Here is a 26489-nt window from a genome sequence, read left to right on the forward strand (position 1 = left end):
ACCACTCTAGCGTTTAGAGATATTGTGAGGAACCTATTGTGGTTAAAAAATATGGCCTGCCTCTATGAGGTGAGAGGACTAAAATGTGCTCCATTTAAAATAATGATTAGTGGTTCGTAATGCTTTTTTTTTTCCCACTGAGTGGTTGATCGTTTCATTGCATTCACTATGTCCCAGTGGTATAGAGTTACTTTTATATGAAGTACTAAAATAGCTTTTCAAAAATAAGACAGGAAGTTTCATGCTCTAATGAACTAATATAGTAAAATGTCAATATCATTAACTGGAAAAAATAGCAGGCAAATGTTTGAGTTAAACTCAGCTATGAAAGTTCTTTTCTTTGGGAAAGTTCTTGTATTGAATAATGCTTAATTTGACATTACCAAAAATTTATAGTCATCACCATTAATGCAGCAAAAATGTATGACAAATAAGGAAACACTGCATGTGAAGATTTCATGAATTTGTTGTCCAAGTGGTTTAAGTTTGGGGCCCATGAACAAAATACAATGATTATATGAAGTCTTCAGAAATTTAAAAATGTATATAAATTTAAAGTAATAGTGTGAATTCAAACAGAAGGAAAAATCTGAATTGGTAGAGGCCACACTAACACACCATTGCAAAAACCCAAACAGGGTATCCCACAGTTTCTTAAATTTTCACATGCAATTTGCTTTTTTAGATTCTGAAAGTGGATCTCAAGAAACTAGAGACATGTGCTTCCAAGGCTGGGTCAGAAGTGATTGTGAATGGTGTTCTTTAGAGTCTCCCTAAAGCCTTTCTTTCTATACCTCATCCTTCTCCTCAGCCCTCTTCGAGGGTAAGGAAATCCCTGTTCCCATTTTGCGTGGGTCTCAGAAGGGGGCAATCTCTTACCTCCCAAACATCTAGCCCCTTCCAAAATGCCCTCTCCAAATGCAGCTTATGGGTCTTACGTAACAAGCACTGGCCTGCCAGAATCTCCAGAGACCAAATTTACCTTGGAGATGAAATGCACACAAAGATGAACAAAGAGTACCTTCCAGTTGTGTAGCCCAGTGGTTTTCAAGCCCATTCTGCAGCACATCTTTAGTGCTCACTCGTGGGAAGTAAAGGGGCCATGGCAGGTGGAATTCCTACCCAAACGTCCCACCCAAATATTAGTTTGATGGCTCTGGGTTCATCTGTCTTATGGATCAGACTTCCTTGCAAGTTTGCATTTGGAGAACTTTTCTAAGTTAGTGTAGCACTTTACTGTTTACGTTCGCTTCAGTTGGTCCTAACAAATACCGCTGTTACAGAATGGCTTCTGGGCATCTGTAAATAATTTAGAGAAAGCTCATTTCAGTTTTCCATCTCCCACCCACAGTTTAGCCTAGTTAGACACTTTTTAGCACCAAACACTAAAAAAAAAAAGAACCGAAAGAGGTCAGTTGTCATTGGAATCCTGGGCAAAGTAATGGTGCCAAATGCTTTGGTACCAAAGTAGAAGAGTCTCAGGATTTGAATAGTCTTTTTCTTTTTTAAGTTATTGAAAATTATTTAATTGTTTAATTATGAAAAACATATAGACTGATATATCCCAAGTTAATGACACACATTGACCATGACTTGGCCCACCTGGACTCTCATTATTTTGCTTGTTTTATGAGACAATTTAGGGAAAGGAAAAAGGGAGAAGCATTAAGAAGGTCACATCAAATCTCAAGTTTCAACTCAAGAAGATCTTGTCTCTCTGAACAAGAAGTATGTGCACTGTGGCAGTCCCATCCTTTTACTGGGACCTTGTCCTTTTATAGTACCTGCCCACTAAACAAACAAACAAACAAACAAATAAACAAACAAACCCTCTTGTTCAAGCTAGCTGGCTGCTTATTCCTCTACCTCAAGCTAATCACTTTATCATAAGGAGGGAGAGAGGGATTAATATTCCATTATTCAAACACTTTATGTTACTTAGTGAGGCGGGCTATCTCTAATATGGCCCCCAATGGCCCTCACTTCCTCATATCATGACTTGGTATAATCCTTTCCTTCTGAGTGTGGGCTGCCCTAGTGACTCGCTTCTAACCAATAAATATGGCAAAGGTGATGGAAAGTCACTTCTATGAGATGGTAACCTGCAACTTGCTAGCCAGATAGGGGTGGCTGGTGTATGTTATCTCATCTGGGGTTCAGGTTTATATTAGTTGGGGTAGATTAACCGCTGTAACAAAAGGTGCTAACATACACATTGGCTTTAATGTAATAGAAGTTCATTTCTTCATCATGAAATAGTACTGGGCAAGTGAACAGGTTGGCAAGATGTCCCTCCTGCCTCCACACAGTCATTCAGAGCCCCAGGGCAACAGAAACTCTGCTATGTTTAACACAAAACTTCTGAGGGCACACTGGGTTTGAGGGTCATCTTTACTCTAGCGAGCTGGAAGGGAAAGAGTGCGTGGAAAACTTCCATGTAAAAGATTTATAAGCCACACCTAAGAATGAGGCATGACCCTTCTGTTCACATTCCATTGTCCAAATGTCAGTCGCCTGGTCACACCTCACTGCAAATGGCCTTTGGCTCAGTGGTCATTTTCTAGTGACAACTCTATACTAAGGAGGGGGCCTGAGAATTTTTGGTGGACATTTACACTTTCTGACATACTGCTTCTGGGAAATTAAACACTTTGGAATGGTTTGGTCAGATTAGCATTCAAATATGACATGAAACTTTTAATGTTTTAGGCCCATTTGGCAAGATCTATTGTTTCCCACCAATCCCTCCATTCTTGCTTTTTCCACCCAAAGACCATCCAACCAGACCATTAGCCACCACCTATGATTCAATATGGAAACTAATTCAGGTCTTCTGTCTTCCCATCCCAGGAAAGGGCGGAAATGAGATGGCCTACTTGACTGTACATTGAGGGGATTTCTTTTCTCCAGTGTCCCTCAGGGCCATCTGTAACACCAAGCCAGTGTTGGCATATCCCTCATAGACCTGCCTCTGAAGTTTCCCTCATCAGAGTCACTTCCCATTCTTGAATCATTTCTTCCTTTGGTTTCCTTGGATATCACATTTCCCTCATTCCTCTGTCTTCTCTCCTTGGATGCTCAGGGATTTAAATTTTTCCTTATAGACTTACAACTTCCAGTTTTCTATCTTTAGCCTTAATATACCTCCTTTGAGGTAAAAACTGTGCACTTGATATTTCCAGGTCCATGTCAATGGGCAGTCCACATCTCACATGGCCTCCTCAGTGATGCCATTCTGACTACTAATTTATGTTAGCCAACCTCTCCCACTCCTTGTCAAATGTCCACTTTTATTGTCTTTGTAACACTTATCATTACTTGACGTTACTTGTTGATTTATTTGTGTGGTTGTTCATTATCTATCCTAGATATACACACTCCACTGGTGCTAAGACTTGGTCTACCTCATGCAGAGCCTAGCACAGTACCTAAAAATAAGAGTTGCTCCATAGACATTTGTCAAATAAATACATGAAGAGTTTGTTTGGGTGGCCAGATGGCTCAGTTGGTTAGAGTGCGAGCTCTGAACAACAGGGTTGCCGGTTCGATTCCCACATAGGATGGTGGGCTGCGCCCCCTGCAACTAAAGATTGAAAACAGTGACTGGACTCGGAGCTGGGCTGCTCCCTCCACAATTAGATTGAAGGACAATGACTTGGAGCTGACAGGCCCTGGAGAAACACATTCTTCCTCAATATTCCCCAATAAAAATTAAAAGAAGAAGAAGGAGGAGAAGGAGGAAGAAGGAGAAGAAGGAGGAGAAGGAGAAGAAGAAAGAAGAAGAAAGAAGAAGAAAGAATGTCTCAAAAAAAAAAAAAAAAGAATTCATTGTATGGAGGTCCCCCTGAAGACATAGGAAGTAGTGGACATATTGGCTGTGTGAGTTGAGAATTACTTTCCCAACAAGACCACTCACCACAGGGGAGATGTAATTTCCCATCAGGATACTGGAGTGCTATCCTATTGGGGGGTCAGTGGTGAGGCAGGTACTTAATTAGTAATTATTGCAGGGAAAAAAACAGTGTTGAGTCACTAGACCCCTAGATCAGGGTGGGTAAACATTTTTCTATAAGAGGCCAGATGATGAATATTTTGGGACTTGTGAGCCATATGGTCTTTGTTGAAACTACTTAACTCTGCCATTGTAGAATAAGAGTAGCCATAGACAATATGTAAGCAAATGGCTGTGGCTGTGTTCCAATAAAGCTTTCTTTATGGACACTGAAATTTGAATTTCGTGTAAATTTCACATGCCACCAAATTTTATTGTTTTGATTTTTTTCCCACTTAAAAATGTAAAAACCATTCTAAGCTCAAGGCCATAGAAAAACAGTCCCTTAATCTGGATGGTCAGATAACTCAGCTTTGTATACTCATATGTTGGGATGTTTTTTCCAGCTCTCATGGCTACTTTATAAATAATGTTTCATAAAACATTTTCATGTAATCCTTGGACTTGAGTCTCTAGGGGCGTTCTGGATTGGGAGGAGGGAATAGGAAAGAGTCTCCCAGGCCTAAATGGTTAACATTTATATTGCAACATAAATTATCCTTTGCTCCAGATTGCCTGGGCTATCCATGTAGAATGATTAATGTCAAGATGATAAAATGATGCAGTCTCTTGAATTTGATTCCAGCTGTTCCCATCTTTGATATGATTTGTGAATGACAGTTGTATTTTTCACTGGTGATTAGTTAATGCTGGGAAGGACAGCCAGATGATAGCTGTCTAGAATTCTAAAGCCAAAGATTTACTTGGCTGGAAAACTGTTCAACAGAATATCGTTACAACATTTACCACAGATTCATTTAGTATTTGTCATTAGAAGGTGTTTAGCATTGGGGAAGCAATCTAGAGCCTGAAGAATTTCTTAGGCCATTTGATTATACCGTGATTATAGAACAATGGTAATCAAAAGAAGGCTTCCAGCCACATGATGCATTGCTCTTGTTTAAAACCCAAATGAACTCTTAGAGAAAATTTTCCTTTTTTTTTGAGAGCCCTTTATTGACTTGTTCATAGCTAGAAGACAGACATATTAAGTGTGCATCACAGTTTGGAACCCAAGTGTCAAAAGTTACTGGGTTTAGCCCACAATAATAGCAGTGACCATTTACTGAGCCAATTACAATGTGACAGGCACTACACTATTTTACACTCATTTTATCATCACACCAGTGCTTTTAAACATTTTGTTACACTGTTAGAATATTTGTCCACCTCCCAAGTCATTGGAAGGGCAGGTAGTTTGGTCTCTTGTTCTCTTTGCATCTGTGTGGCCTCATGGATTGTGAGTCTCTGTGGATAAGAATGGGATGAGTTTAACTCAGAGTTCCTCAACCCCACCACTATGAACATCTGGGGCTGGATCATTTTTTGTGGGGGACTGTCCTGTGTTTAGCAGCGTCCCGGGTCTCTACCCACTAGATGCCGGTAGCATCCCATTGCTGGCTGTAACAGCTAAAAATGTCCTTAGTCGCTGCAGATGTCCCCTGGGGGACAAAATCATGCCAAGTTGAGAACCACTGGTTTAACTCAATGTCCCCAATGTAGCACTGAGCATATAAAATTGTCCTTGGGGCTCAGCCTGTATTTTCACATCCTGCATGAGAGGCCATCTTGTAATGAGTTTCTCTTTACTTCAGGAATTGAAATGGGATCTGTGTCTTATCTATCATGAGTTTTGATTTGTGGAAAATAGTTCAATATGATGTTGGCAACAGAGACTGGGTTCTCTACTCTGGATCCAAGTTAGTATAAAGGAGGTGTCAAATTTTTTGATAAGTGAAAAAAGCAGATAAAAAAGGAATCTATCATCTATCTATCTATCAATCATCTATCTATCTATCTATCTATCTATCTATCTATCTATCTATCATCTACCTATTTTTCCTTCATCTCTTCTGGATCAACATTTCCATGAACTTCAGGTAATTAAACCAGTGTTTTCTCTGCGTGTGTGTCATGGGCATATCTGTGTTTTTCCTTTGTGCTATCCTTCATTTTCAAAACTGTCTGCAATAAATATATGTCATTTTAAAAATCAGATAAAAATTCTTTTAAAAAAATGGAGTCGCTATTCTACACTTAGATTTCTAGCTGGTGTTAACAATTTCTTCGGACAATGTGAGACTTAGCTTTCTGATCAGAACACTATTACCACTATAGCTCCAATGAAAACACTTAGGGAGAACTTGATTGGCAGATATAGAAAAATAATATTGGGTACTTAATCGTGAAAATAAAATTAGGACAACATCCTAAAAATTTGAAATGCTAGGGACCTGAAAAAATAAACCTCCCATCGCCAGTTTTGAGTTATTTAATATATTTATTAAAGAACAATGGAGGGCAGGAACAGCAGTTGCTTTGAATTACATGCTATTTGGGATCAGCAACAGTGGATTAACAAGGTTTTACTATGTTTCAGATGTTTGTCAATGATTGATTGTCTGCATTCATATCTACATATGCTTACCAGGCTTTCAGGGCACAAGGTCTCTGAGACAGAGGTTATGTCTTTTATTGATTCTGCGCGAGTTCAGACCACACTGGAGAGCCCTAATACGTTGGCAGCATATTTTGACCATTGATAACAGCGTGCAGACTATTTAGCTCAGACTCCCAAGGCCAAGGTGGAAACAGCCTGGGAACAATGCTTGCAAAGGCTTTTTATGACTCAAACGCCCCAAGCAAGCATATAGCTTTCCCAATCAGCAGAGGTACTTGGCTCCAGCCTGTCATTAAAATGTGGGCATGGACCCAGCCCTTAGGTCCGGGAAAGCAGCCCCGCTACAGGTCCATGAGCAGGCATCCCTGAACAGAGCAGGAAGCCCTGGCTGCAGGCCCCCTGGAAGCCGAGAAGGCTTCTTGAGTGGCCTGGATGCCAGCTCCCACCTGGAGAAGTTGGAGAAGTGATGGCTTTCAGGCTGAGGCCTGCAGAAGCAGAATTCCCAAATTCCCAGCCAAAGAACATAATCCTGAAGTGGAAAAACAAATGAAATTCATACAAATTGAACCCAACAATCCCCTTTCCTCTTTGGAAAGGAAATGGTTGGGAGATGGTTGTGGATGAACACTACACAGGGGTCACACTCCTTCCTTCTTCTTATGGCAGAAGCCCAAGGAAACTCTGCTCAGAGTTAACGAGGTCAGAAGGTTCAATCCATCTGAAGGTCCCTCTGATTCGCGGCATCCTCCGTGAGCCTCTCCATGCCATCATGACGGATTTCCTTTGGTTCTTAATTTTTGTTTAGCTTCTGGTTCTTTGACCGAGTGAAGCAGTCGGATTTCTTAACCAGAATTAAATTGTTAAGTCCCTATTGCACAAGGGAGGAAACGTTCTCAAGTAATTTTCATTCAGATGAAATGGGAATAAACCGGTCTTGAAATAGAAGGAAAGAATTAAAATAGTAACTCTATTCCCAGGTATGTGTTTCTCCCGTAGGAAACAGTGGTTTAAAGTTTATGGAGCAGGTTAATGAGTTGGAGAACCTTGCCTTTTGGCCCATGTCCTAAAATAAGACTTTTAAACACACTTCAAAAATATACAACACTCCTCATTAATGGCGAATAAAGAATTGGGTCTTGAATCAGGATGTAAAGGCAGAATGATTCATATAGTAATATGTAGCAGAAATGGGGTTTTTCAGAAATGAAAAATTTCATTGATTAAATGATTCCTGGAACACCATGGGCATTTATTTTGCTTTGCTTTTTTACTTTGTGTTCTTTGATATTTTTCAAAATTTTCTTCAATAAATACATATTACTAGACTGGAGAAAACAGACTAACTTTGAGAGTTGAAAAATTGATGCAATAGAAAGAGGGCCTTTCAAGAAATGGAGTTGCCTTCAAAAATCTGTAGGAAAGGAAAAACAATTTTTTGACTTTGCTTGAAGGTCGTGGGATGGATTTGAGGACTTTTATGATGGTTTTCTATTCTAATTCTGTTTCTCTCTTATGGCTCCAAAGCAGAGAAGCCTTTGTCCTCTTTTCTAATATTAAGTTAATGAGAATGTATGTAACTTGAAAAGACGACCAGCTACTGACTTGTCATAGTTGCTTATTTTCTCTTGCTGTCAGTTTTCATTCAACTGCATCTCTTGAATCACCTAAACCAGCATATTGCTTCTCTGTTCGGCATGAGACGCTGAATGCCGGAAGCACTACTAATCTCTGGGTTATATGGCAACAAATGAGAGTGGGTTAGACTGTCAGTTGTATAAATTCTTTAGCTCTTGGAACAAATTTGAACTGAGTAATATATAAATCGAACATTGATATTCTCCCTCCCTCCCTTCCTCCTTTCTTTCCTTTCATTTTCTTTCCTCCCTTCCTCTATCCTTTCTTCGCTCCTTTCTCTCTCTGTCCCTCCGTCCCTTCCTTTCTTCCTCTCTCCCTTCCTTGCTCCTTCCTTTCTTCTTTTTTGTAGAACATATCCACTGAAGACATACAACAAACTAGGGACTGTATCAGGCACCAAAGATCTTAAAAAATAATAAGCACAACCCTTACCTTCAGGAAGCTTATGTTGTAATGGGGAAAAAAAGTCCCTCAGAAATGGGTGGATTCTTCCAAACTGTGTAGAGGAGAAAGAAAAAAAAAAAGGAAAGAGAAGATACAATAGTTATAATCTGGGGCCACTGTATTCTTTCAAAAAGCAGGTCCCCCCATATTCTATGTAGAGTATGTTTCCAGCTATTAGCAAAATAAACAAACAAACACTAACCTCTATTACCTCAAGTTAGCCTCGGGAAGAGAAGTTTAATTTCCTGACAGCAGAGCAACAATGTGGCCATGACCGCAGGCGATGTCTTACCTTCCTATCTTGAGGCCTAATTTGGAAGGTAAAAGTACCAGTATTTCCTGTGCTGCAAGAAAGTCCAGAAATAATCCGTTTTTGCAGTGCAAAGAAATACTTTGAGAACTTAAGTAAATTCCTTTTAGGTATTTTTAAAAACACACGTTGTAATCTCAATTTCTTTTTTTTTTTTTTGCGGTAATAATCATTTTTATAATATTATCAGCAAGTGTACCAAAATTTCTCTACCTGAATTCCACATATGCCTAGAGTCAAATAGCTTGGATATTTGCTCATTGGTAGCTTCCAGATCTAGGGAGAAGCTGGAGGTGTTTACTCTTCCCACTTCCTTGTCACCTTCTCTCCTGACTTTACTGATAGCATGCTGTATATGCCCGGAATGTTGAACCAGTGAGCTGGACAATGGCTGCATTATTAAGAAACACTCCACAAGTGACCCAGTGTCCTGGGAGCAGAGAGGAAGCGATAGAAAATTGGTAGGAAAGTGACAGGAGAAGATTCTATGGACAGAAGGAATGTTACAATGATGGAACATTGACATAACACTATGATGCTATAACATTGATATTATGATTGAAGTGTTCATCTAGGTCAGCAGTTCTCAAACAGGAGTGATTGTGCCCCCCCCAGGGGACATTGAATCATGTCTGGAGACGTTCTTGGTTGTCATAGTTGGGAGGGGGTACTACTAGCATCTGGTGGGTAGAGAGCAGGAATGCTGCTAAACATCCTCCGGTGCATGGGAAGGCCCCATACCTAGGAATGATCCAGCCCCAAATGGCCATAATGCTGAGGTGGAGAACTGCTTTAGGAAGGGACAGCTAGAGAAAAGACTGAACAAAGGTGAAAACAAGGCACCAGAGGACTTTATCCACAGAATAAGTGAGGTGAGGAGGAAGAAGGATTTATGGAAAATATATTCAACAGATACTGGCTTTCTTGACCTGTGTGTCCATGAGGGTAGAAGATTGTACTCAGTAATCTCTTTAGGCCCAAAATACATATGCAAACAAAGTTTGTAATATCCTGCCTAAATTGAAAATGAAAACTTGACACCCAGACTGTAATTAGGAAGAATGAACAACTTCCTCGTTTTTACCCAATTCACCAGGGCATTTTAACACTCAGTCATCTCATTTCCTTCCAGAGCTGTAAAGGTGTCATGATTTCAATCTCTGCAGTGGAATTTTTCTGCAACACGGGGCCTGGCCATTCCACTTTGGTGATGTTTTTGACGGCTGTGTCCGACAGCATTAAGGAAAATTGTTCGCATTTGTGTCTCGGATGCTGTCATGAGCTGTGTTGATTTTCCTCCAGTCAGAGCTGTCCCTGAGGACTTCCTTGTTTTAAGGGCAAAAACCTCAGGAACAATGAGCTGTCTTTGAAAGTCGGCTGCCTCTGCGTGTGCAGTCACTCTCTGAAGTCATTCAGACAGAAGCCCAGAGTGGTGCTTCTGTGTTGTTCCAGAAGAGTCTCCTTGGCCTTGCTCCCCACTGGGAGCGGGAGGCCTGTGGGGTTTCTCTGGGCTTGTCCTCCATGCCTGGGAGGTTTCCCACATGGTTACATGTGAGGACAATTGTGCTCTCATCCTTTGCTCAGCAAATGTTGGCACTGCTTGAACAATTCCACCAAGAAAAGATTGATTGACCTGGAAATTTAAAAAATACATGTATTGCAAGGCCTAGCAACCGAGCCCAGGAGGGAGCAGGCAGCCTTCTGTTTTTGGCACCAAATCCAGCGGCATTGCTTAATGAGAACTGCCTGTCTAGCGGGATCAAGGGCTTGGGCTCTGCAGGCTGGTTGGCCCCCTGAACTCTGGGGTTGAGGGTTCATGCCCTGGCACTTCTGCTTCCAGTCAATCATTTGAAGGTTTCAAACATACCCCCAACAGCAACCTTCTCCATTTCAGGATGTCCTGAATGCCAGGTCTGGAATGCAGGGAGGGAGCAAGAGGCAACTGATAACAGATGCTGCAATTTGGACACCCTCCCCTCCTTTCTCTGTGTGGACCAATTCCCCAGGGGCCAAAGGTCAGAAGCCTTGATTGGGCTCATTGTTCCACACTGATGGCTGGACATTTATTCTTGTCTGTGTCTCTTGCTGCTTCTGAACCTGGCCTCACCAAGATGGACTCACCCCAAGGCTTGACATGGGGATTTAAATCAACACTATTCATCTTTGTCATCGTCTACAGTAACTTATTTATTGGGTGCCAACAACAGACTCCAAAAATCAGTAGGCCCAACCAAAAGGCTGCATAGCCAACTCCATTTGGATAGGCCTCCTCCGAATTTTCCATCTCCAGACGCTGTTTTCCTCAACTGAGTCTGTCTGTGCTCTCACTCTCATTCTTTTGGGGATCAAAGCAAATGTGAATAGGAGAGAATTATGCTTTATTTATTACGTGAATTGACTCCCAGGAAATGTTCCTTATTTGGAAGTCTCCTTTGTCTGCTGTTAATATAGCTACTCGAGCTTTCTTTTTATTTTTAAAGATTTTACTGGGGAAGGGGACAGGACTTTATTGGGGAATAGTGTGTACTTCCAGGCCTTTTTTCCAAGTCAAGTTGTTGTCCTTTCAGTCTTAGTTGTGGAGGGCGCAGCTCAGCCCCAGGTCCAGTTGCCGTTGCTAGTTGCAGGGCGCACAGCCCACCATCCCTTGCGGGAGTCGAACTGGCAACCTTGTGGTTGAGAGGACGTGCTCCAACCAACTGAGCCATCCGGGAGCTCAGCGGCAGCTCAGCTCAAGGTGCCGTGTTCAATTTTAGTTGCAGGGGGCAGAGCCCACCATCCCTTGCGGGACTCGAGGAATTGAACTGGCAACTTTGTGTAAGTGTGTAAGAGCCCACTGGCCCATGTGGGAATCGAACCGGCAGCCTTCGGAGTTAGGAGCATGGAGCTCTAACCGCCTGAGCCACCGGGCTGGCCCTGGACATATTAAATTTGACGTGCCCTTTAGGGATCCAAAAGAAGTCAATATATGGAGCTGAGCTCAGTAGAAAAATTAGACTCAGAGATTTAAATTTGGGAGGCATCTGCACATTGTGAAGAAGGAGATTATATGGATGTTGTTGCCTAAGGAGAGATTAAAGAACTAAAGTGGTCAACATCTCAAACACTGCTATATGTCAAGAGGAGGCCAAACATCGATGGGAATATGGACTGACATGGACGCCGTTTTTGACATCAGTGAGAGAGGACTGTTTTGGTAGAGTGAAGACATTGAATGCCTGATGGAGTGTGGGGAGGTATAGTGAGAAGTAAGAAAACAGAAGCAGAACATCTGAACAGCCCTTTGAGAAGTTTGACAGAAAAGAGGAGGTGAGAGAGGGCAGAAGCTGAAGAGAGAATAAGAGTAGGGAAGGCGTGAGACAAGCTTTATTATCTGAAATACTTTGCTGAAATTGAAGTTTTGAATGACCATAATCAGAAATTGAGCTTTGAGAATAAACAGACCATGCAAAAGAACCAGCGTTCATGAAATCATCTTTCTATGTCTCTCCTTAATTGGTAATTGGTTTTCGGCTACGACATATTTGCTTGTCAATTGTTATACTTCCTTTTTAATCATGCTTTTTAAATTCTCTTAGAAGAACATGGCTGAAAAAGAGCCAAAGAAGACCTGAATTGCTATCAATAAATCACCCATATTATGACAGGACAACTATAAGAAAGCTTTTTCCATAAGTCCTCAACCCCATGTTTATTTTACATTTTTGAATGTGCGTCCTACAGTAAGAACAATACTCGTGGGAATAGGGTTTGGCATGTCTCCCTTTTTTATGCTCCTGCTATAATCACAAGGAACTACCTTCTTCAATGTATTTTACGTCTATATTTTTAGAAATAATAATTTAAAAAAGAAGGTAGGCTACTCTCTGGAGTGTATGACATGCCCTTCAAGTTGACTTTGAAAGGTGACTAATTACAGCAGTGTCTGTTCCGTTTCAAAAGTTCAAATTAAATGTACTTCAAAACTCTTATTAAAGGGAATTTATTGTACACACCTGTCACTTGTGAGAAGGGCTGATTCAAGTCAAAAATTATGAAGGAGGCAAAGCTAATTATTAGAACTGGCACACCCTACTTTGTTGAATGAAAGAATCTTCTAATAACCCTTGAGTGGCCCTGTCTCTGTACCTAATTCTCCATGAGTTCTGTAAGTTCAGGATTGATGTCATTCAAAGTTTAAAGGGACTTGAGAGCTCGCTGAGGCCCAGAGCTGTGAGGGCACCTGAAGTCCTAAGTGGGTGAAGGGATAGTGAGAGCCTACCCTGTGGGCTTCGGGCTGCCAGTCCAGTACTGTATCTGCTACAGCAGGAGTGGCTAAATGACAGCATGAGCCAAATGCAGCGCCATGCTTGTTTCGTAAATAAGGTTTCATTGAAACACAGCCTCAGCCTTTCATTTACATATCCTCTATGGCTGCTTTCACTCTACAGTTGCAGGGTTGAGTAGTTGCCAGAGACAGTGCGGCCTGCAAAGCCTACAGTCCTACCTGACCTTTATAGAAAAGGTGCTGAGCACTGTGAGTATAGCAGTGGCTGCCCATCTTGGCTGCACTTTAGACTCACTTCATAAGCAAGTACAGGGTGCTGGGCCCACATTCTAGACCTCATTCCCAGTCTTTCAGGATGGGACCCAGGGATCAGCATTTGTCAAAAAGGCGATTTTAATGCTCAGCGAGGTTAAGGAACGCTGCATTACGTCATGCTGCCTCTAAAGCACATTACCTTGAAAACACATTTCAGGCTCTGAGTGTATTTTTATATGGGATACGAGACTGGATAAAGTCCTCCAGAGCGGCGCTTCACAAACTTTTGCTAGTATCAAAACCCCCTGGAGGGCTTGTTAGAACTCTACTTGCCGGTTCTGCCTGCCGAGATTCTGACAAGTAGGTCTGGGGTAGGGCTGCAGAACTGGCGTTTCCAAGCTCGCAGGTGGTGCTGAGGCTGCAAACCCATGACCACACTGCAGAGCACTGACTTAGGTCAAAAGCTTGTCTCTAATGAAAGAAAGTCAAGTCCTGTGAGCCAGGGTCTGGGGTTGGGGAATAGATTTATGGACCAATTGCCGGGATTGTTCCAGACGGCCCTGTAAAGACCCCCACTCCTCTGCTCAAATCACCCGTCCTCCTCGTCTTCAGCCTGCCTAGCAGACTCAAAATCAAGCCATTCTTGTTCCAGGTATCCACTCCTGTATAGCTTTTGTTCTTAAAATCCCTGCGTACTATTTTGAGTCTTGTAAAGTAACTCTATGTTGAATGGAGAGAGGCAGGATGGTGGAGCTGAGAAAATTTCAGGCATCAAGGAAAATGGATTCTATGTCGCAAAGTAGCGCAAAAGAACAAAAGCTGCAAAAATATTTGTGGAAATCATAAATGCAAAAACACAAAACGACGAGCAGGCAACAGACACAGGCAGAGACAGAGAGCCTTGGAACCACAAAAATGATTTTATTTCGAACCAGAAAGCAACAGCAACGGAGAGAATAGTCTGAGCTGAGTGAGGGCTTGGCAGTGTGACTCAAGTACCAGGGATTGAATTCGTTTAGGTGAAAGGGGCAGCATAGAGAACTGACTTTTCATTTACAAATTCGGCAAATCACAACCAGATCTTCATAACACTTATCAGTGGATTCCCATTTACACTGGCTTGGATTGTTTTTCAGATTTTATAACGCTTTTGTAAATATTTTTGAAAGTGAAGGAGCCATTGCAGTGAAGGTTTTGGTGTCCCCTTCTTTTTTTGGAATGTCAGGATGGAATCAATTACAGGAAAAGTAAAAAAATATTTGTGAGAGTTTTGCTTTAAAACCCCCAAAGAACAAGAGTTTCTTATCTGTGGCACTACTGATATTTTGGGCCGGACAATTCTTTGTTGTGGGGAGCTGTCCTGTGCACTGTGGGATGTTAAACAGCGTCCCTGGGCTCCACCCATTAGATGCAGGCAGCACCCTCTCCCAAGTTGAGACAACCAAAGGTGACTGCAGACAATCCCGAATCGCCCCCTTGTTGAGCACTATTTTAAAAACATCCTCACAGCCCCTTTATCGTCTTTGTATTCATTTTAACATAAGGGTAGACCAGATAGATGATCAACTTCCCAACACCAAAAGCACATCTAAGTGAGCATATTATACATGTCTCTGCAGGCAATGCACGTGCCTGGAGCCAAAATGGAATTCCACGTTCACTGGAGGGCGCTGGTTTGGTTCCTCAGGAAGTTTAGGGTCAATATAGCAGTACTATAATAAAAATGCCTGTCTGTCATCTGGTCTTTTCCTCTTCTCCAGCAGAAACCATCATCAATAGTTGAAGTCAGTTTTTGAAGTCATTTTCCTTTAAAGCTGTAAAGAAAATCTTCACCCAGGCCCATTCTCATCTAAATCCATTTAGCTTCCTACTTGAATTGTATGGCCAGCCACTTTGGACACTGGATCCAGGTTTCTTCATTTGTATCCACCAGGAAGAGAAGTAACACATTTCTGAGTTTTGTTATGAGGACTGGCTGTGAAATCTGTGAGCCCCAGTGCCAAATGAAAATGCTGGCCCTTTGTTCAAAAAGTACTAAGAATTTCAAGATGGTGACTGCACTGTTCACACAACTGTGATGTTGTTGGCACGTTGGTTGGCACTGCATCAATTTTGTTGTATTACTTTAATCGGCACTGCCATCTCTTTCTCTCCCAAATCGCGTGCTTCCTGTGAAGTAAGGACCTCAAAAACAAAATATCATAACCCCAATCCATTCAAAGAATTGTACTGCAGCAAATGTATATAGTGTATATTTTTCAGACTTTCAAAAAAATCCACAAGGAAATCTTTTCTACATCATTAATGAAAGTAAACAATGTGGTCTTTCAGCATATACATATTTTCTTGTAAATATGACAACATGGACATAGTAACTGCTACTATCCACAGTGTTTTTAAGTTAGCAAAGAGTGAGATTTCCACAACAAAATTATAACATAATCCCTCTCGTCCTTATAAAAATAGTCAAAACGTAACCTAAACAGCTTGCAGTGAAAATTTGAGTAGTAACTGCTTTATATTGAAAAACATTATATTCACAGAAATATTGTCCTTCTGGTAAATGCTTTACACTAACATCATAAGGCAAACTGTAGCATTTATTGGTACCTGGAGACTATGATTTAAAAAAACTCAGAAGCTGAGTTTTAGACTCTTTTATTTAAAACCTGTTAATGTACAAAGTGCATTAAAATATCCATTACCCAGCTACCAAAAACAGTATGTAAAAATTACTGAGACAACCCTTTCAGTTTATTCAGGGAAGGCAAATACACATTGTTTTTATATTGTAAAAAAAAAAAAAAAAAATCCCATTAAGTTTCCAGAGAATGTTTTTTTCCCCCATTGAGGTGTCCATCTTTTAGATGTGAAATTGTCCTAAGTAGCTATCAAAATATTCATCTGGGTATAAATAATATAGTAAATATATAGACTCTATCTGTTAAGAAAAAGGAAAGCATCTGCCAGTGAAGAGGACAGAAGCACTGGGAAACTACCCATGAAGTCTAGACTCAAAATCACATAATGTGATGCGAGTCCATGGACGGATTTCAGGGGAACAATTGGTTGATCTGGTTAACAACAAAATCACTAAAAAACAATGCCTAAACCCACCAGTCCATTCAGTCAAAATGGCCAACCTAGTAGCCCAGATAAATATTGTAGCAAATGAAATGATTTATAGATGTCATGCCCTTCGTCAAGGTAGAACCCATGCCAGATTCCCGGTCCAAGGATTGCTTGAGAAAGCCTTACTTCGTGGACCATTCCGACGTGTCAGATCAGCATGCCAAGAATCTCATCTGATATTCTATTAGCAGGTTCTATTGGCAGGTTCCAACGTGAGAACAGCAAGTTTGATTTTTTTTTTTTTTGTCTTACAACTCTATGGTAAACTATTCTAGAATATACAGAGGGACTTCTACATCTTTCAAGATGTGTTGAGGTCTGTTTATAATAACTTTTGAGGCATGTATACTAGTGAATAGTACTTTATGCAATGCAACGTCCCTTGTTATTACCAACTCATAAATATTAAGGGGTTTTTCGGGTCTTATATTTGGACATGGTAGTGGCAGTTGGGGCCATGTGTTGATGTCCTGGAGAGCAAAATCAATCCATAGTGATGCTGTCATTTGTGACAGAAAATGTTTATTTCCTCAGCACCAGTGACAAAAGAAAAATGATTTGGGTGGGGGGAATAGGATGGCTATAAATGTAATGAAGAAATTTCACAAGCCTAAAGAAACTATTAAAAAGAAGAATGAGAGATTTATATCAGGAAATAGAATCCTACTTCTGATAAAACACAAATCAGCTTGAATTTTGGAATAACCAGTAGGATTCAAAGCGACTATTTTCAATTGCAATCTCATTCTTAATGTTCTCCCAGAATCCTTCATCCTGGGAAAAGCAGGGTGAAATATGGCCAAAGGTTTCAGAACTTTTCTTTCCAACATTATCCCACTAGCCATCAGAGGGAATTAAAGATTTAGCCATGGCAGATTCCAAGCTCCAAAGTCAATTCTTTCCATTCTTTTTCGCTCTCCATTTGAGTTGATCCAGTAAAAGCTTGTGACATCACAGTTAAAACACCTCAAAATAAACCAGAGTAAGAAAGCCCACTTACTTCCCTACGAGGTTCAAAGCTATGTTTTATTTTTAAAGTAGTTGTATATTCTATTTGCACTGTTACAGACTGTGAAGAAATAAAGGCTGCTAACCGTATGGGCCTCTTATTGTGCAAAACCAAAAAATTCCTAAGAGGTGTAATCCTGGTTATGTTTCTTTCATAAATAATCTATAAATTTTCCTGTAAATACAAAAAATTGAAGAAATTATTAAAGTCTGTACTTAACACAAAACACAGTAAAAGGGAGAGCGGGGAAATCGCCCATTTGAGTCCTATCTTAGCTGATTTCCGGACACTTTTTTGGCGAGATTTAATCACACTCTGGAAGCTTGTGCTTTCTTTGTCCCCTAAATGGTGGCCACGACCCTTTCTATTCCCCAGAAAGTAGCTCCACATGGCCAGGTGCTCACGGCAGCTGCTCTGTGCAGTCCAGATGGTCTGGGATGGGAAGACCAGTTATAATGGTCAAACATTTGTTCCACACGGTGAAGGTGGGGCACACAGGCTGCGAGAATGTGATGTCGAAGGTGTAGAGGTGCATGGAGTTCAAAGCATCGTAGAAAGCGATGGAGCCGTTATCATAGTCCAGCAGGATGCCGACGCGCCGGAGGTGCGGGGCTGGCTCGATGGGGATTTCCTTGCTGTTGTGTCTCACCACCCAGTTATTGTGACAGCGGCACAGTGCCCAGGAAGCAGAGTTCTTCCCAATCCACTCATGCTTCGGGGCTGATTTGTAAGCAAGGCCAATGGCATACCTGCAGAAACGAAACAGCAACAACGAAAACAGTGAGCACGTCGTACATGTATGTGAAATCTTTTCTCTGGTCCTCAGGGGTCACAAGAATGTGATCCTCTGTTGTCCTTGTTCATTCTCTTTCACTGAAAGCTTGGCAAGAGTCCTGACACGTGTTCCTTATCTTCTTGCCTTCTAAACATACTCCATGTTTCCCCAAAAATAACACCGGGTCTTACACCATTATTTCCCCACAAATAAGACCGGGTCTTATATTAATTTTTGCTCCCAAAGGTGTATTAGGGCGTATTTTCAGGGGAGGTCTTATTTTTTCATGTACAACAATCTACATTTATTCAAATACAGCCATGTCATCTTCTTCTGAAACATCGTCATAATGTACTAAATGTGTCCATCTGGCTGACCATCTTAACTGGGGCTCGTTTTAAGGGTAGGTCTTATTTTCGGGGAAACACAGCAGCGAGCGGAAAGGAGCCATTGTATTTACCCACATTCCTGTTTTCAGTTCTGACCATTACAAAAGAATTTGAACTTCGTGTTTTGCTGCCTTTTTTACCCTCATGAAGACCACACAATGAATTCTCTAGACCAGTGCCATCCAGTAGAACTTTCTAAATGTTCTTCTCTGTTCAATATGGTAGCTACGAGCCACATGTGGCTACTAGGCACTTGAACTGTGGCTGCTGAGAATAAGACACTGAATTTTAAATTTATTGAATTTTAATGAAGTTAAATTAATTAAATGGCTGCCTGTGGCCCATGGCTACATGAACAGCACCATCTTAGACTTTTTCTTTTGACCTTTGAATTTTTCAGCCGACGCCATGTCTGTCATTCTCTACTTTGCAAAAGGCAAATGTGGAGAATAATTTTCATTTATAGGGTAAGTTCCTTGTCATCCCTCGGCCTGTTTTTTCATCTATACCACAGAGATAACGGCAGCCTCCATCTTTGAGGAGTAAAGGAAAGAATACATGTAAAATTCTGGGCACGAGGCCTGACATGGAATATTCTGTAACTGTTATTTTATTATACTTGCCCAATGACACATTACTAATAAGTAACAGAATCAGAATTTAAACCTAGGATGACTCAAAAGGCCACAAACTGAAACAACACCCTCTAATGCCTTCCCTCACCAGAAATTGTGTAATTCATCATGGCCAAGAGCCCTTCTGATGATATTTCCTACTACACTTTTAAAAGTTCTCCATGTCTTTGAGCAGATAGATATCCTGGTTATTCTAACGTTATTTCAATGTCCTCTCACTGCTCAAAAAAATGTTAAGAATTCTTTCTACAGTTTTCTAAGTTTCTTAATCTCTTTTCACCTCACTAAGGTATGCCTCCATAATATTTGTAGTATAGTATTTCAGTTTTTTAGATAAGCAAAACCCATCATTCTGAATCAAGAGTGAATGATTTAACTTTTTAATGTTATCGCAGAAACTAGTATAACTAGATGTTGACATATGGTACCTTACTGAATTCAGAGAGAAAAACTTCATTGGTCTTTGATAAAACGTGATTCTTTTAAAAATCACATGTTGGGTTTAAAATATAATTAAGAGTATTGTGTTTTAAAAAATGAATATAACATGTCATCATTGAATTAAAAGAGAATGGAATTGATAATCCATTAAGCCCAGTGTGGCAATCTGTCTGCCATCAATTCAGTCTCCCCTCTTCCCTCTCATAAATCCTGCCCTACATCACAGGGAGAATCTGGGGCTGCATTTTCCAGAATCTTCTTTGCATTAGGAGTCTGGGTCAGGTTCCGCCATTGTGATGCCCTTGTGCAAGATCCAGAAGTTCTATGGGGAGGGGAAACACTCTTTTCCAGACAGCACACAGCAGTGGTGAGGTTTGTGGAAGCTTCTGGGTGAGCACCTGGGCACACTTGCCTCTGGGCTGTGGGTAGCCTTCCAGCACCCACAGCTCATCAAGGCTTCGTGGACTGGGGCAGTTGCCTCCCCAACTTGTACTCTCAGCCCTTCCTGGGCTCCAGTGAGCCTCTGGTTCTCTTCCTCCTTGGAGTACCTAGAGTGACTTCTGGTTTTCTGCCGAACCCTAACTGAGACATTTTGGAAAGGGGTTTTGTTTTGCGATTTTAAGTATTTTCCCCATAGATGTTCTCTATGCCCTGGTAGATAATTTGGAACCTGCGTTTGCATCACAAAATAGCTGTATGTCTGTATTGTTTCCTTTTTGTTGCTGCACACCACTTTTATGTTTTATTAAAGAACTTTGACGTTTATTTCCCATTTGAACCTTAACTGAAGCCCCTATGAAGTAGCTGCTGCAGATATGACTGACTTCATTTAGCAAATGGGAAAATACAGAGAAGGTTAAAATTAGGAGCAAAATCCAGGATCTTGCCCCCTTCCCCTTGACTTCTGGCCCAGTAATCTCTGGGTGAACCCATGTTTAGTTAACACAATTTTATAAAATACCAAGTGCACATTAACAGCATTAGAGAGTAAGAAAATAACTACGTGTGTAGTCCATTAAGCAAGGGAAAATACCATTATATTATCATTAATCTGTAAAACTAGGCACATGTTTCTACTGAACTTGAAAGGTGCAGGCAGAAGGTAATGTTCCATTAAGTTACACAGTGAGTCTCAGAGAATTAAAAGAGTATAAAAATTGTGTTCCTCTGAGCAATGTTAACATGCCCATTGCATGGATCATAACATACATGTTAATTTAAAGTCAAGACTATATTTCATGAGAAAATATATGTTGTCATTAGCTGTTGCAAATCAAAGCGTCACAGTCATTTGATCATATGGGTCACTCCTTCCTCGGTAACACCTCTGAGGAAATATTAAGCTACGTTCTACATGAGAATTTTTTCTGAAATTGACAAAATCAGGTTTATGAAAATCCAAAGTGTGGCAATTAATTTAAAAAATTTCCCCCCTCATGGGTTGGTTTTGACATCTGGAGGGTGTTTTCAAGGTAATGTTGATCTGTGTTTATATAACTGGTCTGGTGGAATTTCCCGCACCATTCATCAATGGGAATGAGATCATAACGATCAGGTATCATTTATCATAAATAATTATTAATGGGCTTGTAATTATTTAGACACTGGATTCCATCCCAGATTAATATAACATGTTAATTAACTAGAAATGTTTGCTCTTTTGCACCTGCAAAAATTAATTGTATTTTCCTTTGGGCTTTTATCTTGCCCCAGTGTAGCTAAAAACTGTAAATGCCAGTATGGCCCAGAGCCAAGTAGGGTGGAAGCATTTGTTCTCCATCCTCCAACAGGATTTTAGAACAGGGAAAGGTTCTGGCAAAGGAAATGTGAGGATCACAACAGAAGAAAGCCTACTTGGTTGGCCAATATAGGTACCACTGTTGGGAGAAATGAGATACCCAAACTTGTAATTTCACTTCTGAGATTTCAGTTGACTTGTACCAATACTAAAAGAAATGTAGATGCAATGTATTAGTTAACATAAATTTGAATTGAAACTTTTTTTTTAAATAACTAAGAAGTGTTTTAGCATCCTTATCTCAAAAGGAACACTGCTATAACATTCATCATCCTCAGGTTATACCGTTTTGAGGTGTTTTCTTTTTTTAAAGCAAGGATTAAGCTATCAAGTACACCCCTGTAAGCCCTAAGAGTAATTAGAATGTTTTGAAAATATAGCATGGTGGTTAAGAGCAAGGATCAGCAAACTATAACCCACAGGCTAAATCTGGCCCTCTGCTTATTTTTATAAATGAAGTTTTGTTGGAGCACAGCCGCACCCATTCGCGGATGTATGTATGGTCTATGGCTGCTTTCCTACTCTAAGTAGAGTTGAGTAGTGGCACCAAAAATCATCTGGCCTACAAAACCAGAAATATTGGCTCTCTGGCCCTTTGCAGACAACGTCTGCGGACCCTTGGTTAGGAGCTTGAACCCTGATTGCAGAGTTCCTAACTCCGCTACGTAACCTATGAGCTTTGTGACCTTGTGACCTTGGATGTGTGCTTCAGCCATCCCCTCTGTAAAATGGGATACTAGCTCCTACCTTCGTAGGGTTGTTCAGATGAATAAATGAGTTAACATTTGTAAAATACTTAGACTAGTGCCTGGCGCATAGTTGTGGCTAGATGAGGGCTGGTTAAATGAAAACAAAATAGCTCCCATTTGGAGCAACAGCAAACAGGTATTTGTGAGATAGTTGGCCAGAGCAAGGGGTGCAGTTCGTGGCTGTGCAATAGGCAAGGTCAGCTTTGTGAGGTTAACTTGGCAAGGTAAACTGATTCCAATGTAGACTGCACCCTGACCTTCGTCCTTAGGCTTAGAGAACTCACTGGGCTGCAGTTACTGGACTGGATCTACCAGACCTTTTGAAGTGATTCCCAGTCTATGAGCACTGCTTCTCCCCAGCCCTTTGCTCTCAGCCACTTGCAGCAATTGGCCCAGTCTAGAATCACAAAACATACAGGCAACAGAAATTAGTTTTTTTAAAATGATGACGAATAATATTTTAGAGTAGGTATCGGCAAACTTTTTCTTAAAGGGCCAGAGAGTTAATATCTCAGTTTTGTGGACCATTGGATTCTGTCTTAACTGCTCAGCTCTGCTGTGTGGCTCAAAGGCAGCTATAGACAAGATGGAAAAGAATGGGTGTCGCTCTGTCCCATAAACTCTCACTTACAAAAACAGATAGCCCGCCAGGTTTGGCCCAAGAGCTGGGGTTGGCTGCCCTGTGTTTTAAGGCATGAAAGAGTTGTGTTAGCATACTAGCTCTCCCAGGGATCAGGACTCTTATCATCTTAGCTGCAATTCTTGCCATAAATAAAAAATGGATGGACTTAAAACAAGTTATTTTTCTTATTGACTGAATGGTAGATTAGATGATTGCTTGGCCAATATTCACCCCCTCCTTTCACCTCTGTGGGAGGAATATACTTCCCCACACCACTGGCTTTGGGTTTGGCCATGGGACTAGCCAATGAGAAGTTAGTAGACATGATGCAAGCAGAGCCTTGAGGTGTGCTTACATAATTGGGCTTGTTTGGTGAGCAATAATAAATGGCTGTTGTTTGAAGCCACTGAGTTTTGGGGTGTTTGTTATGCAGGATTACTATAGCAAGAGCTGACTGATAAAGCTTTTCTGCATATTATTCTTCAAGATGGACCCTGGTATGGGTTGATGCTTTGACAAAGTACAGAATGAGATGTGCCTTTCTATAATCGGGACAATAGATATAATTGCCTACCATGTGCTTCCACTTATGACCACTTCCCAGTAATGCCGGCCACTATCAATGAACACGTTTCCAGCTACGCCATAGCTCCCTTGGCTGGTGAAGCGTTCAGGTGTGTGACTCTTTTTGGATGATGACTCATCGCGTTCTACTGTCAAGTTATCATGGGACACCTTTAGCTTTCGATGTGCAGATTTGGGGTCCAGTTTAAATGGTTGGCCTGGAAAAAAGTTTATAAAACAAAAAGAGGAAGAGGAAAAGGATGTTGATTTTAACATGACCAACAATATATATTCAGAATCAGATTTTAAAAACACAGTCATGACATGTCACAAAGTTATATGCTACAGAGTTGACTTCAGTGTGTGCATTTATTCATATTTTTCCTACTTAATGTCCAAAAACGTTTTCTTCTTTACCAGCAGAAACACTGACAGGAGAAATCAGCATAATGATTAAAAGTATGTGTCTTAAACAAGTATATCAGGAGTCAAATAAAGGATTTGGGTTAAATGAGAGTCCTCCTGAAAAACAGTTAATTGTTCCCACTGACTGGCTGGCTACCCTTATAACAAGGCACCATACTGACACAGTCCAATTTGCTTTCTCTTGGGAGGTCTTATGCAAAGAAATGCCATGTTATAGAACATGATATTTCTAGATCAAAAAGATGTAAAGAAAAAAGAAGATAAAACAAAACACATGTGGGAAGGGACAGAGAGAGACGACAGTGCTACAAGACGTGTGTATAAACCAGATCATTCTTTGTTGTGGGGCTGTCCTGCGTACTGTGGGACGTTTCCCATCATGCCTGGCCTCCACCCACTAGCTGCCAGTGGCATCCACCTCAGTTGTGACGACCCGAAATGTCTCCAGACACTGCTAAATGGCCTCCAGGGGGCAGAATCACCCACAATTGAGAACCACAGACCTAGGCAGATGTCAGGAGTAAAATAAAGAACTGAAGAGAGTTATTCATTTGCTAATCGGCTACAGAAAACAACATTATCTGCCATTTACAGAGCCCCAAGTATGTGTTAGATTTCATATATTGTAATTCTCACAAGCACTCCTCCAGGATTATTTATTCTAAAAATGAGAAGTCTGAAGTGCAGAGAGGTTAATGGTCTCCCGGTCCTTAAGGGGTAGAGTCAGTTTTGGAACCCAGAGGTATCTGATACAAAATCCACTACTCTCCACTGGTTCTGTATTTGCTTTTTGGGGGCTGTCGGCGATGTCTGACAGAAGACAGGAAAGGAAAGGGGGAACAGAGGCAGCTGAAAGGAGAGCAGATGAGAGACGACGGCTGTGCTGAGCTCACAGCACTCACTGTTTGTCTTTAACTTTCCGGGCTCGCTGCTGCGGCTGCCGGCCTGGTTGATGGCCTTGACGACGAAGATGTACTTGGTACCGCTCTGCAGACCGTGCACAGTGTAGTGGTTCTGCTTGATGTTGGGTACGATCATCCAGCTATCAGCCGAGTTACACAGACCTACAACGCAAAGCAGACATGGTGCAGTTCTTTGGCGCAAGCATGGGCAACGTGGACATAATTTTAGGCGCTTTGAACCATAAGTAGAGTGCTTTGTCACCTCTTAGGGAGGCAACCAATAAACTTGAGTGCTTGGTGTCCTGCCTCCAGTAGGAGGTCAATCTGTATTCATTATTAAATATTCGTATGTGTGCTCTACATGGAAAAACCACTTAAAATTCTTATATTGCAAATTCTGTTCAGTCTCTATAGGAGCAGCAAAGGTGGTTCTGTCCGGGATCTGAAGCATGGATTGTGTGCATAATACGTTATTAGGTGCTGTAGCGGATGAGAAGAAAGCAGCGAAGTAACCACTGATTCTTCCCCCTACACCCTCACCTCCATTCTCATTATGATAATCATTAAGTTTTGGGGTCTCACCAATTCTGAGACTCACAGAAGGTGAGAAGAGACCTGATTATGTACGAGAAGTTGACCTAACTAGTGTAGATACAGTAGATTGCATTTTTGCCTCTATTTCATCATCCCAACCTGGATCCAGGTCTAAGTGACTTGGCAGTTGCTTCCTCTAAAGAGATGGGATATATTCCCTTATCACATGGCTTTGAATGGCCATGTGACTTGCTTTAGCCAATAGGATGAGGCCAAAATGACAAGGTGCCAGTTGTAAGAGTAGGCATTACAAGGTCTTGAGAGCTCCTGTTGGCACCTTGTGCCTCTGCCATTGCCATGGGGAGAACATTCCCAGCGGGATAAGAGACACAGGGAACAGCTCTACTGCCCAGACAATGCCCAGTAAGTGAAGGAGTGAGACCAGCAGAGACTGGCCAATTCCAAGCCAACTTCAGACAGGGGAGCTAAGAAAATGATCATCGGTGTTGTTTGTGATCCAGTATTAGTATGACTGTAGTTATCCGATTTAGGAGACATATTCCAAAGAGAACCCTGAAACTGTGGCACCCACGGGCAGCTCAGGACCCAGCGTGGGTCTTAGAAAAGCATCAATAGGGATTTTGACCAGCTGCATCACTAGTATGGCTGGTTTCAGAGTAGAGTGGGGCTGCTACTCTGGCTGCATTCTGCAGGATGTGGGTTAGAGAGCAGGCTGAGAATTTATGATGCTTGGAAGAACATGCGGGAAGCCTGTTTTGTTTTGCAGCTGGCTGATGCTGAAAACATCTCTTTGGTATTGGGCTCAACTCTCTTCTCTTACCCATCAATCTCCACTCTAATAGAACCTTTCCCCAGCTCCCTGGTGACTGGGCTGTCATGAAGTTTCCTGACTCTGGTGAATTTCCTTCACCAGTTCTTGGTAGAGGCCGGGCCCTCCACTTCCGGAGCGGCTCTAAACTCACTTCCCCCTCCTTCCCTTTCAGTGGATTTGCAAGTCAAAGGGTTAGTTCTTTTGATCTTGAGGCAACTTATACCTTACCACACTCTCAAGCAGTCCCTTAATCTTTCTTTCCTCTCACCTCTTTGAGAATCTAATAAAACATTTCTGTAGAAAGAAGTTCACATATGCATA

General features: G+C 41.3%; 1 protein-coding gene across 6 annotated transcripts in view; it reads right to left on the reverse strand.

Moving 5' to 3' along the window:
* Positions 1-17492: 17492 nt before the first annotated feature.
* The window catches only part of MID1 (midline 1), a 319466-nt gene continuing 310469 nt past the window's right edge, over positions 17493-26489 (reverse strand). For all 6 annotated transcript variants that reach the window (XM_074323499.1, XM_074323501.1, XM_019746335.2 and 3 more), the window contains exons 8-10: positions 24803-24964; positions 23485-23692; positions 17493-18250 (exon numbers count right to left, since the gene is read on the reverse strand). In XM_074323499.1, the coding sequence (XP_074179600.1) occupies positions 17902-18250; positions 23485-23692; positions 24803-24964 (719 nt within the window). In that variant the 3' untranslated portion in view covers positions 17493-17901. The remainder of the gene's footprint in view (positions 18251-23484; positions 23693-24802; positions 24965-26489) is intronic.

The sequence above is a fragment of the Rhinolophus sinicus genome, chromosome X (genome assembly GCF_036562045.2).
Source record: "Rhinolophus sinicus isolate RSC01 chromosome X, ASM3656204v1, whole genome shotgun sequence".
Lineage (NCBI taxonomy): Eukaryota > Metazoa > Chordata > Mammalia > Chiroptera > Rhinolophidae > Rhinolophus > Rhinolophus sinicus.